This window comes from Kogia breviceps, chromosome 1 (genome assembly GCF_026419965.1).
Source record: "Kogia breviceps isolate mKogBre1 chromosome 1, mKogBre1 haplotype 1, whole genome shotgun sequence".
NCBI classification, from domain to species: Eukaryota; Metazoa; Chordata; class Mammalia; order Artiodactyla; family Physeteridae; genus Kogia; species Kogia breviceps.
Genome location: NC_081310.1, coordinates 90,775,894 through 90,790,001, shown reverse-complemented (window position 1 = coordinate 90,790,001; position 14,108 = coordinate 90,775,894). Strand labels below are relative to the sequence as shown.

Sequence of the window (14,108 nt, the reverse complement as noted above, 5' to 3'; positions counted from 1 at the left end):
AGCAGCAACGTAGACCCAACGCAGTCAAAAATAGATAAATAAATTTATTAAAAAAAAAAAAAAAAAAGAATTTCAAGACAGCGGCAACATCAGAGCATTAAACCAAGCCCAAGATCCCTCTGAGCACAGAGCCTGTGTGACTGCACAGGGCACACTCCCATGATGCCAGCTCTGGTGCAAGAGCCCCCAGATCAATCCCATATATCTAATGTTTTAGAGGCCATTCTGATTTAATTCTCAGCCCCCCCTTGTTGGGAAGTGGGACCTCTTCTAGCTCTTTACATAAGCCCTAATTAGACCCCAGTCCCTTTTGAAAAACTTTCCTTTTGGGAGCTTTGTACAATTGTTATGCCTATTCTTTTACTGTTGACATACTGCATGTGAAAAAGCTTGCTCTCTCCCTCTCTCCTCAGCAATAGGGAAAATCTACATGGATCTGATAAGGAGCAGTTTCTAGCCTTGTTTTCCAGATACTGAGGGCCGTAATCCTTAACTCTAAACACTAGCAGCTCTTGAGCTCAAGGGGAAAGCAGGGTCAGAGTGGGAAGAGAAGCAGGTAGGAAAACTTTCGGGGTCCAGAGACTAAAAGCAATAAAGTACAGATAATGCAGGGGGTCAGGCCGAGGGCAGGTTTGGGAAGAGGCTCTGCAGAAGGGGAAGAAGGTCAAGGGTGGTCCAGAGCTGACTGATAACCCCTCTGACTTTCAAGGGCCTGTGACAGCCACTGCAACACCTGAAGCCATGGCCAGTGAGGAAGATGAGCCGAGGAATTGTGTGGTGCGCAGGAACTGAGCCACAGGCAATCACTTCCATGCCCTGACTTTTGAGGACTGCAAGGGTTTCTTCAGGTGAGTACCTCCTCTCCAACAGAAACGCCCTCCCAAACTGCCTGCCAGGCAGCCTTTAAGCCCTGGAACATGCCCAAGCTTGTCCAGTTACATCACTCCTGCATCCTGAAGCCTAACTACCCTGTGGCTAGCATGCTACAAATTGCCACCCTCAACACTTGTATAAACATGAGGCAAAATAACAGAGGGAAGGCTGAGTGCTTGTCCTATGGACACAACCCCTTAGTCAAGGGTACTCACTACCTGCAAAGCACCAAACTAGTACAGCATCAACTAGGCTTTCCTGACTGATTCTGTGCCCCCATGGAAATGTTTGAGATGTATTGTATCCTCTCTACCCCTAGGGACCTCTGCGCCCAGCTCAGAGTAGCCCATGTCACCACAGATTTTTTTTTTTTTTTTTGGCCCCTTGCCTTGCAGGATCTTAGTTCCCCAACCAGGGATTTGACCTCCAGGCCCTCAGCAGTGAAAGCACATAGTCCTAACGGAAACCGTGCACCTCAGATTGGGACTCGAACCCAGCCTAGACCCAGATTGGGACTTGAACCCTCTCGGCCAGGACTCGAACCCGGCCAAAATCTACGGTCTTCCAACTGAGATCACATACCTGGTTTCAGAACTTAATGAAGCTCAGGTTCTTGATGTCTCATCGCAGAAAGAATTCAGTAAGAGACAAAGCGATAGGTAGGAAGTGGATTTATTTAGAGAGAAGCACACTCCACAGACAGAGTGTGGGCCATCTCAGAAGGTGAGAAATGCACCAGGGTATGGGATTGTCAGTTTTTATAGGAGTGGGTAATTTCATAGGCTAATAAGTGGGAGGAGTATTCCAGCTATTTCGGGAAGGGGTAAGGATTTCCAGGAACTGGGCCACCACCCACTTTTTGATCCTTATGGTCAGCCGTGGAACTGTTATGGCACCTGTGGGTGTGTCATTTAGCTTGCTGATATGTTACAGTGAGCGTATACTGAGGCTCAAGGTCTAGTGGAACTCGGCTTGTCTGCCTTCTTGGACCCATTTGGTTCTAATCAGTTTATGTCATGTCCTTGGGCTATGTCATTCTTTCAAAGGTTGTGCCCTGCCCCCTTCCCTCCTGTTTCATAACCACTGGACTGCCAGGGAATTACCACCAGGGTTTCTTTTTGACCATTTCATTTCAGCCCCTCACATACCTACCTGCTCGTTGCCGTCCCCAACCCTCACAATGACTCTGTCCTCTCAGGCGAATAGTCAGCAAAAGCACCAGTCTCACGTGCCACTTTGCTGGAAGCTGGAAGGTCAACAAGGCCCAGCCTGCAGGTTGCAGAAGTGCCTAGATGCTGGCATGAAGAAGGACAGTGAGTTGGCCCTCTACCATCCCGAGAATCCACTATGTCCCTCCACTGACTATGCTTTGCCCTTGTTCCCACAGCGTATTCTCCACAGGGCAGGCAGAGTAAGCTTTTTTTTTTTTTTTTTTGTGGTACGCGGGCCTCTCACTGCTGTGGCCTCTCCCGTTGCGGAGCACAGGCTCCGGACGCACAGGCTCAGCGGCCATGGCTCATGGGCCCAGCCGCTCCTTGGCATGTGGGATCCTCCCGGACCGGGGCACGAACCCGTGTCCCCCGCATCGGCAGGCGGACTCTCAACCACTGCGCCACCAGGGAAGCCCCAGAGTAAGCTTTTTGAAACAAGTCAGACAATGTCACTATTCTGCTCAAAACCTCCAAGGGCTCCTCCTCTCTCTTATGGTCCATGATCTCATGGTCCAGCTCCTCCATACCACCTCTCAGATTTTACTTCCTACTCTTCCCCTTGCTCAACCCATCCCAGCCACACTGACGTCAAGGCCATTCTCAAACACACCAAGCACACTCTTCTCAAGACTGTTGTAACATATACTTGCACTGGCCATTGCCTCTACCTGGAATGCTCTTCCCCTAGATATTTATATGGCTTGCTTTTACTCTTCCGTCTCTCAAATATAGTGCCTGTCACTTAGTAGGTACTTGATAATTGTTGAATTATTTAATGTTTTTTCTCTGTGCCAGGTAATAAGGCTCTGCCCCCAAAAGATAATGTAACTCGTAATCAACTTAAAGTAACAGAAATCAACATGTCCAAGCTCACTCAGCTGAAAAGTTGTAGAGTCAGTATTCACCAGACCCTTGCTTTCTCCATGACATCACACTGCTTTTCAATACGGAGCAGTGGAAAGGAAACTGTAGAAGTAAAAAATCTTGAATTCAGGGGCTTCCCTGGTGTCGCAGTGGTTAAGAATCCACCTGCCGATGCAGGGGACACGGGTTCGTGCCCCGGTCCGGGAAGATCCCACATGCCGCAGAGCGGCTGGGCCCGTGAGCCATGGCCACTGAGCCTGTGGGTCCGGAGCCTGTGCTCCTCAACGGGAGAGGCCACAGCAGTGAGAGGCCCGTGTACAGCGCAAAAAATAAAAATAAAATAAAAAATTTTAAAAAATCTTGAATTCAGTCTACATCACATAAGTATTTTGTGACTTTGGACCTGTCACTGGAATGTCAGTCTGTTTCTGAAAAATATGGACAATAACACCTGCCCTCTCCACCCACAGGATTGTTTCATTCAGTGAGACTTAACCTCAGAAGCTTTGAAATTATAAAGCTATGCAAACATAAGGTGATGTTTTTGATATCACGAGCCCTCCCTCTTCAGTGCTCCCCCAGAAGCCAAACATCTCCTTATACTGTTCCCACTTTATCGTCCATCCTTTTTTCCCTTCCCACAGTGCATTGTTTTCTGCTGCAGTGACTCACAGGTCTGGGAAAGTGTACAGGAATCCCCTACCACCTGGAGCCCCTGAGACTTCAGCCAAGCCCAAGGAGGCCTCAAGAACTCTCCTCCCTCCCCGCATCCTTCATTACGCAGAGTGTCCGAGGGCCCCAGACCAGGGGCTGACAGAGAAAGGTGCTCTCTGCTAGTATCAATAGTTTTGTCACATCCCTTCCCCAGGCACAATGGTCCCATCGGCAGAAGCCCGGGCATTGCAGGGAGCAAGACAGGCCCAGCGACGGGCACAGCAAGCAAGCATCGATGCAGCTGAGTAGCAGAGCTAGTCCAGACACTGCTGGGGCCCAGACTCGCCACGTGGGCGCCACGTTTGACCAGTTTGTGCAGTTCAGGGTGAGCATTTACAGGATTCAAGCTGAAATATGACCAAAAGGGTGCCCAAGGAGGCTGGCCTGAGGGAGGGGGCTGGGTGCCACGCACCAATAGAGGACAGGACTTCTCCAGAACCCCAGCCAAGGCAGACTCCTTAGCCCGGAACCCTTCCAAGATAAAGCTGGAGAGGCCTAAAAGAGATCCCTAGGACCAGGGCCTCTCACCCAGGCTCTGATCTCTGCAGCCTCCAGCTCCTCTGTTCATCCATCACCAGGTCTTGAATTCCCAGCTTTTCAAAGTATCTCAATCAGACCTGGGAGTTCCTCTCCCTCTCTGAAGTTCAGGCTAGAGTCTAAAGAGCAGGTTTCCTGCTCTGGCCCATGGAGGACCAGATCTCCCTTCTCAAGGAAGCAGCTGTAGAAATGTCACATTGCACTCAATACCACTTTCTGTCTCCCAACACAAAACTTCCTCTGCGGGCCTCTTCGCTACACAGTAGAAGATGGAGTGCATGGTGAGATGGTGCTAGAACAGTAGAGGGCATGCATCCCTTCAGTATGGTATGTGGCGAGGTGACCCGAAGGCTCCTAAGCCTGGTATCTCCCACAGTGGGGTTCTAGGAAGAGTTTTTGGAGTTCTCGGCTTCCATAGGACACTGCGCTGACTGCAGCTCCAGGAGCCTGGAGTATGTGTTCATGGCTGCCATGGCCCTCTTCTCCCCTGGGAAGCATCCCTCAAAGACCAGAAGCTTTTGTTCCACCACCTCTGCCCAAACTCCCAGCTCCCTGAATCCATCCATCCAGGCCTTTTAGTCTTCAAACCTGTGGAATGGGTCTATCCCAGTCTTGGCTCCCCAGGGCACCATGCAGGCCACCCGCAACCTCCCACCTTGTCCTTCCCCACTCCCTATCTAACAGACCGGCCTGGGATAACCAAGAAAGAGGGGACTGATCAGTTGCAAGAGGAGAGAGCGCTGACTCTGCAGAGCTATATCAAAGGCCAGCAGCAAAATCCCCGGGACTGGTACAGTGGGACTGGGCACGTGGAGGCTGCACCAGGGTGGGAAGGAGTTAGGGAGACACTGAATTCAGGATGAGTGCTTTTACTGTCCTTTCCTTTGGGAAACCAGGGCCCCTGGGGGTCTAGTCATTTCCTCCCATCTCATAGAGTTCCGGCATTCAAATTGCTCCTACTGCTGTTTCATCTCACTTTTTCCAGATTTTTTTATTCAGGAGAGATGCAAAGTAGTAGCTCACAGGCTCGGTATAATAGCATTCCTGAGATTGATGACATCCATCACCTCACCAATCCAACTCCTCCAGACTAAAACAGCCTTTCAAGAATCTTGTTCACTCTCTTTCCTTGGCCCTTCCCCTCCTCTCCATTGGTCCAATTCCTTTAATTTTTCATTCCCCTTGAAGTTATGGTTATTCAGTTTCATGGCCAACGCCAGTCCCTGGTTCAACAGTCCATGATCTAACCAGGCTCTGAAGTACACTCCACTTCTGTTTTGCTTATTCCTCCATGTACCAGTTTGGCCAGAAGAGGGTTGCTTTATACCATAGAACACACCCACCTTCTAGAACCTGCTCTAGAAGGCCAGATACTCAGATTTCACACAGCTGAATATCTGGCAAAGTCTGGGACTTTCTTCACACAAGGCCCTCTGAGCTCTGGGTTCAAGAAAAACGGCATGGTGAGAGAAGTCAGTGTCAGATAGAGGCTCCACTGGGGACCTTTGGAACTTTTGATACATTTGTCACATCAGAGAATATTTTCCCTAGTGCTCAGACCTAGCTTCACAGAGAGGCAGTTTAGGGGGTCAGGGCCTCAGGATAAGACTCTCAACTGCCTATCTCTCTCCTCCTTCCCTGGTGACCCCAAAGGTTTCTATATGCGAAGCTGCTGGGCCTGTTGGCTGATCTCCGAAGCATTAACAGTGCGTGTTGGTACCAAATCGAGAACATCCAGGGGGCTGTCCACCATGGTGCCAGTGCTCCAGGAGACCTGCAGCTGAGGTCCAGTTCGCCTCCTTCCCCAGCCCACCTGGACACGCTGGACTGGAAAGGGGAAAATGCTCGGACCAGAGGCTGGAGCCAGTAAACAGGGAGCCCACTGGTTGCAATGAAAGATTAAAGCAATATCTGCCTCTTCATGCGGTAATGGGGAGAATGACAGGTGGCCATGGGGACAAAGCTGTTCTCTGGAAGCTCAGAAGACGGGGAAGGAGGAAGCCTCAGGGCTAAGAGGTAAAGAAGTTCCATCTGGGAATAGGTGGGCCCCACTTTCTGAGGTCAAAGATTTAGCCCTTCAGCCCTTCTTTCCCAGCCTTGGGAAACTCTGGGATGGAAAACAGGATGGGGAGCTAATCCCATGCAGATTTTTCTGCTCTAAAGAGGAAGAGGCTAGGAGCTTTAATCCATAAGGAAATGAAGGAGGTGGGAGTGAGCGGAGAATATGCAGCCAGACTGACCCCTTAATCCTTCTCTCTTAGTCCAGAGCCATACGAGTATGGGAAGATGAAACTGGGGCTGATGGCAGAGGTGGGAGCCTCAAGCCACTGCCTCAGCAGCTGCCTCTGTGGCAGCTCCAGTTCGGAGGAGGGCATGTATTGTCCCCACTCTGCTCCTGGGACCTAGAGGTCACCCAGCAAGGTGGGCTCTTGAGAGGGGGCCTAGTTCCTGGCCCCAGGGCACCTGACTCAGAGGTTCCAGCTGTTATGGGGGCTGGCTCTGGGACAACCTCAGCCCACAGTGATGCTGAAGCCACAGTGGAATCTGTTGCGCCAGTGATTAAGGAAGGCTCCCAGGGCGAGGGTGACGGGCAGGGGGGGCATCTTCTTCTCCAGCACAGCACCCACACACCAGTTACTATCCACCAAGCCTGTTGGGGAAGAGGATATACACTAGGTTATCTAACAGGGCTCGGAGAAAGGGGTCAGCAGAGTAAGGTGGAGCTTCCCTCCCGCTGTCCCCCACCCCAATCCCTCAGCACCTCCGAGCGTCATCGGAATAACCCTCACCTCTAAATACCATGTTGGCCTGGGGCAGAGTCAGGTGGTAACCAAAGGAGAAAGTTGTGTCTTGTAGCCTCGTATTTGCCTCAAACTCCACTCCAACCTGAACCTGAGAACCATGGGCAAGGATGGGAGAGAGACCTGTCTCAGTGAAGACTAGAGGAGTCCTGACCTGGTATCAGCAGAATGAAGGTGCGCGTGAACCGTATATGCAGCGAGGGTAGGAAGAATAGTGGGTCAGCAGGGCCTGTGGAGGTTGGGAGGGACTCGTTGCAGCAGGGGATGGGATCAGTAGACTCACCTGTTCATTTGCCTTGTGGTAATAACTTGCATGGGCCCCACCTGATCCCACATTCAAGGTAGCTACCCAGTGTACAGCTGTCAAAACCAAAGTACAAGTGAAAAGGAGCGTTACTGTAATAGAACACGGGCCAGGACCCCAGCCAAGTCCAGAATTTCCCTCCCTGTCACTATTCCTCCTCACCCCATACCCGAGTACTTCCCAGCCAGTGTCAAAATGGCCCCCTCTTCGCCTGGCCGCCGGTGATAAACTAGCTCTCCTCCCAACACCAGCCGATGAGTGAGGCTCTGCAGGAAGTGAGCGACCATGATCACTGTGGGGTGGGGAGACATGGAGTCACTCATAGAGACAGGCCCTCTACCTCACCCCCCAGCAGCCCCCCTACCCCAGCCTGCCCCAGAAAGTTTCTTTTCTAATCCCTGAACTGTACAGACAATGAAGAGTCATAGCCAGCATTAGCAAGTGGGAAGCCAAGACAAAAAGAACCCTGTACCAATTCCTCACCCGATTCCCCAATCAGGTCAGGATTTCCTAGGGTCAGAGTGGCTGTGTAGTCATCTCCTCGATACTCGCCATCAAACTGCCACGTCAGGAACTTGGCCTGCTGCGTCTGGGTAGGGAGAGGGAGAAGTAAAATCTCCCTCCCTCTTTATGATCACTGTTGCCTCTGCTCCTCCCCCTGAGCCCCCAGAGCAGGACACTCATGGGGGAGAAAGAGGAAATGCTTCAGTCGATGAAGGCAGGAACCTTGGGTCACCTGGAAGACAGCCTTGGCTCGGAGCCGCTCTGCCAAGAGAAGCAGGACCTGGGCATTGAGGCTGCCACTGCTGTCCATATCCCCGACCACAGTGGGGAACACCTGTTGGAGAGTGTCCAGAGTAAGACTGAGCTGGGTGGTACCATTCAGCCTAAATCCAAATGTTGGCTTGCTTTAACGGTACCCAGCGCCCCCTAGCGGAGCCACAGGACAAACTCCCAGCTCATCACAGAAAGGTTTCCCCACCCTCTCCCACTCAGCAGAAACACAGAGATGCCCTGCCCATTCTTCCCCATAACACACACATTTCCTCCTCCTCTACACCTGGGTCCTAGCTGGGCTTTTGGGGAGATAACCCAGGTGTGTGGAGCCCTCACCTCAGTTGGGCTAAGTTGCCAGTCCCCTGCATAGGCCGCATGGAGGTGATAGCCCGGCAAGCCCAGAGCACTCATGTGCACAGTGTGAGCCACCTGAGGAAAAAGAAGTTAATGGAGGAGAGAGCATTTCTGCTCTATTTCAATCCCCCATCCCACCCTTCATCTTGTCCCCATCCAGCAGGTCTTTTAAGAAACACAAACATTCCAACATATACAGAGGGTCACCAGATTAAAAGCAACAAGCCCCACAGGCAAAGGAAGTAAAGAGAGCCCCCATATTCTCTCTCTTTGTCCCATATAGCCTGGCTAAGGCTGGAGCACAAAGGAAAGGAGAAGAGGGTCCAGAGACAGGCAGGGAGGAATTGAAAGGAGGGGCCAGAAAAGTGGGAGCACCTGGAAATGGCTGCTCAGAACCTTGTTGACAACGAGCTTCACTCCCTCCATCTGTGCTGGGAATACATCTGAAGCGGATGGAGGGGAGGGGAAGGGAAGGAATAAGAACAGACAAGGAACACCTACCCCATGAAGTAGTCTCCCCTTTCAATCCCATAGAAACTGCTTTGGAGGAACTGACCTCCTTTCAAGTCCTGTAACAGGAAGTGCTCTGCTCCACTGAGCACCTGATCCTCCCTGAGGCTGCACGCCCCAGCTGTGATCTCCCCTTTTCTGCTCCCATCACTGGACACCCACCATTCAAGACCCTCCCCTTCCCTGTCCCTTCAACTTGAGACAACCAGATGCCAAGTTCTCACCTTTGCATAGCCGGTGCAGCTCATCGAAGCTCCCAGGGTTGGGGAGAGGTTCCTCTCGACGGGGGCTCCGGCGGGGCAAAGCCCCCATCGGTGCCAGGCCCAACGTGTTCCCCATTTCAGTCCAGAGGTCAGGGGAGGGGCCGGGGTTCGCCTGGGAAAGGACGCTATTGCTCCCTCTACCCCGCACGGGCCCCACCCGCCATTATCCGGCTCCCCAGTCCCAGAAACTTCCACATGGTCCGACGCTAGACCTGGAACAGGAAAAGTGGGGGGAGAGGGCACCGATGGGGAGCTTGAACCCCGGGCACACTCCCATCCCATCTTTAATCCCTCACCCCCACCTGTCACCCCTGTACCCTCCCCCACTCTCTAATCCTAGCCTCCATCACAGACCTCACCCAGCTTCCTAGCCTTTCTGCTCTTCATTCCTATGCCTCAAGGCGAGGCTTGCAATGGAGCAATAACCCTTACCGTCTCATACCATCATGCTGCCCCTTTCCCCCAGGCACACCCCGGTCATCTTGATGGGGGCAGCCATCTTGAATGATGGCAGAACTGCGGCTTCACGTTGTATTCCCAGCGTAGTCATGAACACCATCTTGGAACCGGGCGAAAGAAAGATTTCAGAGACCCAACCCTCCCTTGATTGGGCTCCGCCCAATCGATTAAAAAAAAAAAAAAAAAAAAAAAAAAAAAAAAAAGCTGCCTGGCTGCTGAGCATGGGCCAGTGGGAGAGGAGGACGCAAAGGAGTGGCAGATCTCCCGTCCTGAGAGCTCCAACCCCGGTACTGCAGAGACAGACGGGACTTGTTGGTAGCTGCTTAGACTTACTAAAGTAGATGGCCTTAGGTCCCCCTGCCTTTCCAAGGTCGGGAAAAACCTTTGAGCGTGCAAGACACTAGAGGGAGCATCTTGGAGCTTGAGCCACCGAAGTTCCCTCCACCATATAGCCTGGAGACGCGTTTTGTGAAGGATGGCGGAAGGAACGACTGTGAAAACTTCTTTCGAACACTGCTTCGGAACGCCCCTAGGCGCCCCCCCCGCCGACCCTCCCAGGCCCTGGGGACTCCTCCTCACAGTCCTGAACAGTACACAGTACACCTCCAAATGAGTTCGACGCACAGGTACAGCTCTCCGTAGGAAAATGGACATACACTTCCCTCCTGGAGGTCTGCACCTCTCAAAGTTGGCTATCTTGTCCTCTTGGTAGAATGGGAATGGGTGTGAGAATTTGGGGTAGAGGAGCAGGGGCTGCAGCCTTAATTCTAGCAGAACTATTCCCTGAAACAATTGACCCCTGAAGTTAATCCTTCCTTCCCTGGTTCCTTAGGCAGAGTTGGCAAATAACATAGAGGAATATGGACTTCTGCCCTCAATGCGCTCCACTCCAAAGCTACAGACAAGTCAATGGAGTGCCCTTCAAGAACTAAGTGCTCCACAGGGGAATAGTTGAAGATAGAATAAGATTTCTTAGGCTCTGGTTGCCTCCCCACTAGCTCTCACATCACCACTCCCATCTCTCAGGCATGCTCTACGTATACTTTGAGGGCAAAAGGATGAAAGATACAAATACTTCTGATATCTATTTAGCTGATTTCACTCAAATACCTTGGGCCTGGGGAATGCACCTCTGCTTCCCTCACAGTCAGGGCTGGGACAAGGGTCAGGGCCTTGGTCAGAGAGATGCTATGGCTCCTGCTGACTCATATTGGCTGACCACTGCCTAGAACTGGTAAGGTGATCAAATGCCCAGAGACCTTCAACCTTTATCCTTGGTAGAAGCCTCTCATTCACCTCTTTTCCTGCCAGAGCACTCCAGGGGGAGGGCAGCGGCTGCTTTCTGTATTTGTTTTATTGGGGGTGGGCTGTGCTCACTGATCAGCACTCATGAAGGTCATTCTGGGCTCTAGTGTTTTCTCTCCCATCTCATTCATTACACATTAACTCAAAAAGGTACAGAGTCAATCACACCTGGCCTCTGGCCCTAACACTTATTGTCCTAACCTGCATTCCCCTCACCCCTGTCTCTGATTTTATGCCCTTTCTTCTGTTCCCCAATACCTCTCTGCCAAGTTGCAGTGATGGGGGATAGGGTTGGGAGATGAAATATACCCCTAATGGGACAAAGATACCAAGGGCTGAGGGCTTGATATGTCAGAGCTTTCCAGGGGAAAAAAAAAACTAGGAATCCTGCTTCCTGAAGCATTCAAATCCAAGGACTACTGGGCCCAAACCCCAAAGGAATGGATCTTGAATAAGCCTAAAGTATACCCCTTTGGCATCCATTAAGGCCTGCACCTCCTGCCTCCTACCCCCTCACCATGAGTCCCCTATGTGCTGTCCTCTCCTCCCCCCATTTCTCTAACTTGTTTACTCCAGTATAGCCCCTGCCCCACTGGACTCCTCCAAAGTACTTGTCACCTGACAGGGGGGTGGGGAAGCATACAAATATATAGCCCCTGCCTCCCTATCCAGGCCAGGCACAGACGGCAAGGACAGCAACGCTGACTAGGTAAAGTAAGGGAGTAAGAGGTGTGGGCAGCATCCGAAGATTTAACTGTAGAAAGGGGGGGAGCCAGGTTGGCATGGACATGTAGGTAGGGGTCTCTGGGGAGGGGCTGAAGCCCATTCGCTTCAGTGACCTTCCCTGCCCCCACCTGTTCACAGGCCACTTTCCCTTCCATTAACACCATGAAGCTGCTTGCAATGACTGTGCTGCTCCTTACCATCTGTAGCCTTGAAGGTGGGTGTGATATGAAGAGGGGTCCCAAGGAGGAAAAAGTGCTTGGGTCCTAGCTGCCCATCTGTCTGTTCTCCTATGCCCAGGTCTGGCAACCAGAGAGCATAAAAGAAATATCATTGCCTCTCTAAAGCCCAGAAAGCGCATCCAAAGACCTGGAGTTGGATACCTGTTCGGGGAGAAAGCTGAGAGCTGAGGCTGAATACTGGCAGAGATGTGGGACTCATTGTTGGGGACTCGACTGAGGGTGTGTGTGTGTGTGTGTGTGTGTGTGTTTCTGTGTATGTGCAGGGGCTTTGGTTCGGAGACAGGCAGAGGAGCTGAATCTGCAGAGCCTGTTCTCTCAGTACTTCCAGACTGTGACCGACTATGGCAAGGACCTGCTGGAGAAGGCCAAGGGCTCAGAGCTTCAAATCCAGGCCAAGTAAGTCTCAACAAAGGGGGTTCACGGACCAGGGGGCTATGGAGAGAAAGAGGGAAAGCTGGGAGGTCCTACAGAACATTGAGCTAAAGAGTGGGGGTTAGTGAGGATGAGGTTTAAACTGTAGAGAAAATTCCTTCATCACCCCACAGATCCCATGGACCTCTTGGACAGATAGGGGTAGCAGGAACTGGGCTTTGAATTTCTCTCTCTATGATCTGTTCCTCTGCCCAGCGGAGGGCTTGCCTCTCCTCCTAGGAGCTTTGCCATGCCAGGATAGACCAGGCACTAGAGTTTGGGGACTTGGGTCTCACCTCCCACTACCAAGAAGGCCCCTACCAGTCCCTCATTCTGACTTCTAATCCCTCATATATCCAGGACCTACTTTGAGAAGGCACAGGAGCAGCTGACGCCCCTGGTCAAGAAGGCTGGAACTGATCTGGCTAACTTCTTGAGCAGTTTTATGGACCTCAAAACACAGCCTGTTGCCAAGTGCATTGTCTAGACTGTTGTCTTCCATCCCCAGCTGGCCCCTGGAACACCCACTGGCCAGGCCTAGAGCTCCTCTTCCTACCTACTCCTTGTTTTCTACGATAAATATTGAAAGAATCAAGTTGTGAGCCTGGTATGTTTTGGGGACTGGGAAAAGTAGGGGAAGTGGAGGAGGAGTAGGAGGGAGAACAAAGAGAAATCTGCTTCTAACAGGAGAGGGGTTTTGGTGTGAAGGGGTGGAGAAAGGGTTGAAGAGACCAGTGATGGAAATGACAGGGTAGGGGTGCCTGTGATTCTTCTGCAAACCCCAGGAATTTGTCTACAGGCCTGGGAATGGCCCTGCAGGAGAAACTAAAGAGACTTTGCTGTGGACATGGTACCTTGAAAGGCGTGAAAGATTCATGAACTGAATCCCTAGACTCCTGGAGATCACGGGAAATGAGAGCACCCTTCAGAATTTCCTCTATTATACTATGAAGAGGAGAAAGCTTCCCAAAAATGAGCCCAAAGGTGTCACCCAAGGCCCCTCCCTTCCCTTCTGAGCCAAGGGAACACTGTGCTTCCCCCCATCCTGCAATAAAAGACTCTTCTCCCTGAAGGTGCTCTAATCCTTCCATTTGAAACCTCTCACCTAGACCCCCTGTCTGGGAACACCCATTCCAAGCCTCTCCCCCACTATTATTATCTGGGTGCTATTCATGGAACTGATCCAAGTTCTGGTAGCCATCTTAGAGCCTGGAACTAGTAGATGTGGTAGCCAGTTAAAGGCCTAACAGGTCTCCAACTTGATGGACATGTGGGACTTGAGAAATTTTGGTAGCTGTGATACCTGGATTAAATTAAAATGGAATGGAGGTCAGGCTGGACTGATGCAGGAGACTCACAATCCCCAAATGGGAAAATGGGCATTTTTCAATAAAAGTTTACTTCCACTTTATATTTAAAATAGTTACTTCTCTACCCTGACTCATTCCTCATATCTCATCTGAAATCACCTTTTCCCCAGACACCAGAGATAGCTCCAATTTCTTCTGTATATATATATATTTTTTTTTTAATTTTTATTTTACATTGGAGTTTTCTTGATTAACAATGTTGTGTTTCAGGTGTACAGCAGAGTGATTCAGTTATACATATACATATATCTGTTCTATTTCAAATTCTTTTCCCATTTAGGTTATTACAGAGTATTGAGCAGAGTTCCCTGTGCTATACACTAGGTCCTTGTTGGTTATCTATTTTAACTATAGCAGTGTGTACATGTCAATCCCAAACTCCCAATCTAA

General features: G+C 51.0%; 3 protein-coding genes across 8 annotated transcripts; 2 read left to right on the top strand and 1 right to left on the bottom strand.

Annotated features, from left to right (window-relative positions):
- The first annotated feature begins 1,797 nt into the window (after nt 1-1,797).
- On the top strand, nt 1,798-6,013 carry NR1I3 (nuclear receptor subfamily 1 group I member 3). Its single transcript, XM_067025373.1, is given in 14 exon segments — nt 1,798-1,805; nt 2,072-2,133; nt 2,136-2,186; nt 3,817-3,887; nt 3,889-3,987; nt 4,211-4,299; nt 4,331-4,387; nt 4,389-4,480; nt 4,576-4,602; nt 4,605-4,648; nt 4,650-4,686; nt 4,881-4,989; nt 5,853-5,937; nt 5,939-6,013. Coding segments are annotated over 14 exon segments (876 nt in total). The 3' UTR covers nt 5,984-6,013.
- On the bottom strand, nt 5,165-9,794 carry TOMM40L (translocase of outer mitochondrial membrane 40 like). 6 transcript variants are annotated; one of them, XM_059067418.2, is made up of 10 exons: nt 9,641-9,794; nt 9,170-9,420; nt 8,811-8,878; nt 8,418-8,510; nt 8,041-8,142; nt 7,788-7,893; nt 7,474-7,596; nt 7,284-7,360; nt 6,989-7,091; nt 5,165-6,849 (listed from the first exon to the last, which is right to left on the bottom strand). In XM_059067418.2, exons 2-10 carry the CDS (start codon nt 9,282-9,284, stop codon nt 6,710-6,712), a joined length of 927 nt encoding a protein of 308 aa, XP_058923401.1. In that variant the 5' UTR covers nt 9,285-9,420; nt 9,641-9,794; the 3' UTR covers nt 5,165-6,709. The 6 variants fall into 6 exon arrangements, with proteins under 6 accessions (XP_058923401.1, XP_066895877.1, XP_066895872.1 ...); XM_067039776.1 differs by having other exon boundaries at nt 9,170-9,320; nt 9,641-9,776; XM_067039771.1 differs by having other exon boundaries at nt 9,651-9,719.
- Nucleotides 9,795-11,661: 1,867 nt separating this feature from the next.
- On the top strand, nt 11,662-12,894 carry APOA2 (apolipoprotein A2). Its single transcript, XM_059067661.2, has 4 exons — nt 11,662-11,681; nt 11,837-11,912; nt 12,201-12,333; nt 12,709-12,894. Exons 2-4 carry the CDS (start codon nt 11,861-11,863, stop codon nt 12,833-12,835), a joined length of 312 nt encoding a protein of 103 aa, XP_058923644.1. The 5' UTR covers nt 11,662-11,681; nt 11,837-11,860; the 3' UTR covers nt 12,836-12,894.
- Nucleotides 12,895-14,108: the final 1,214 nt, after the last annotated feature.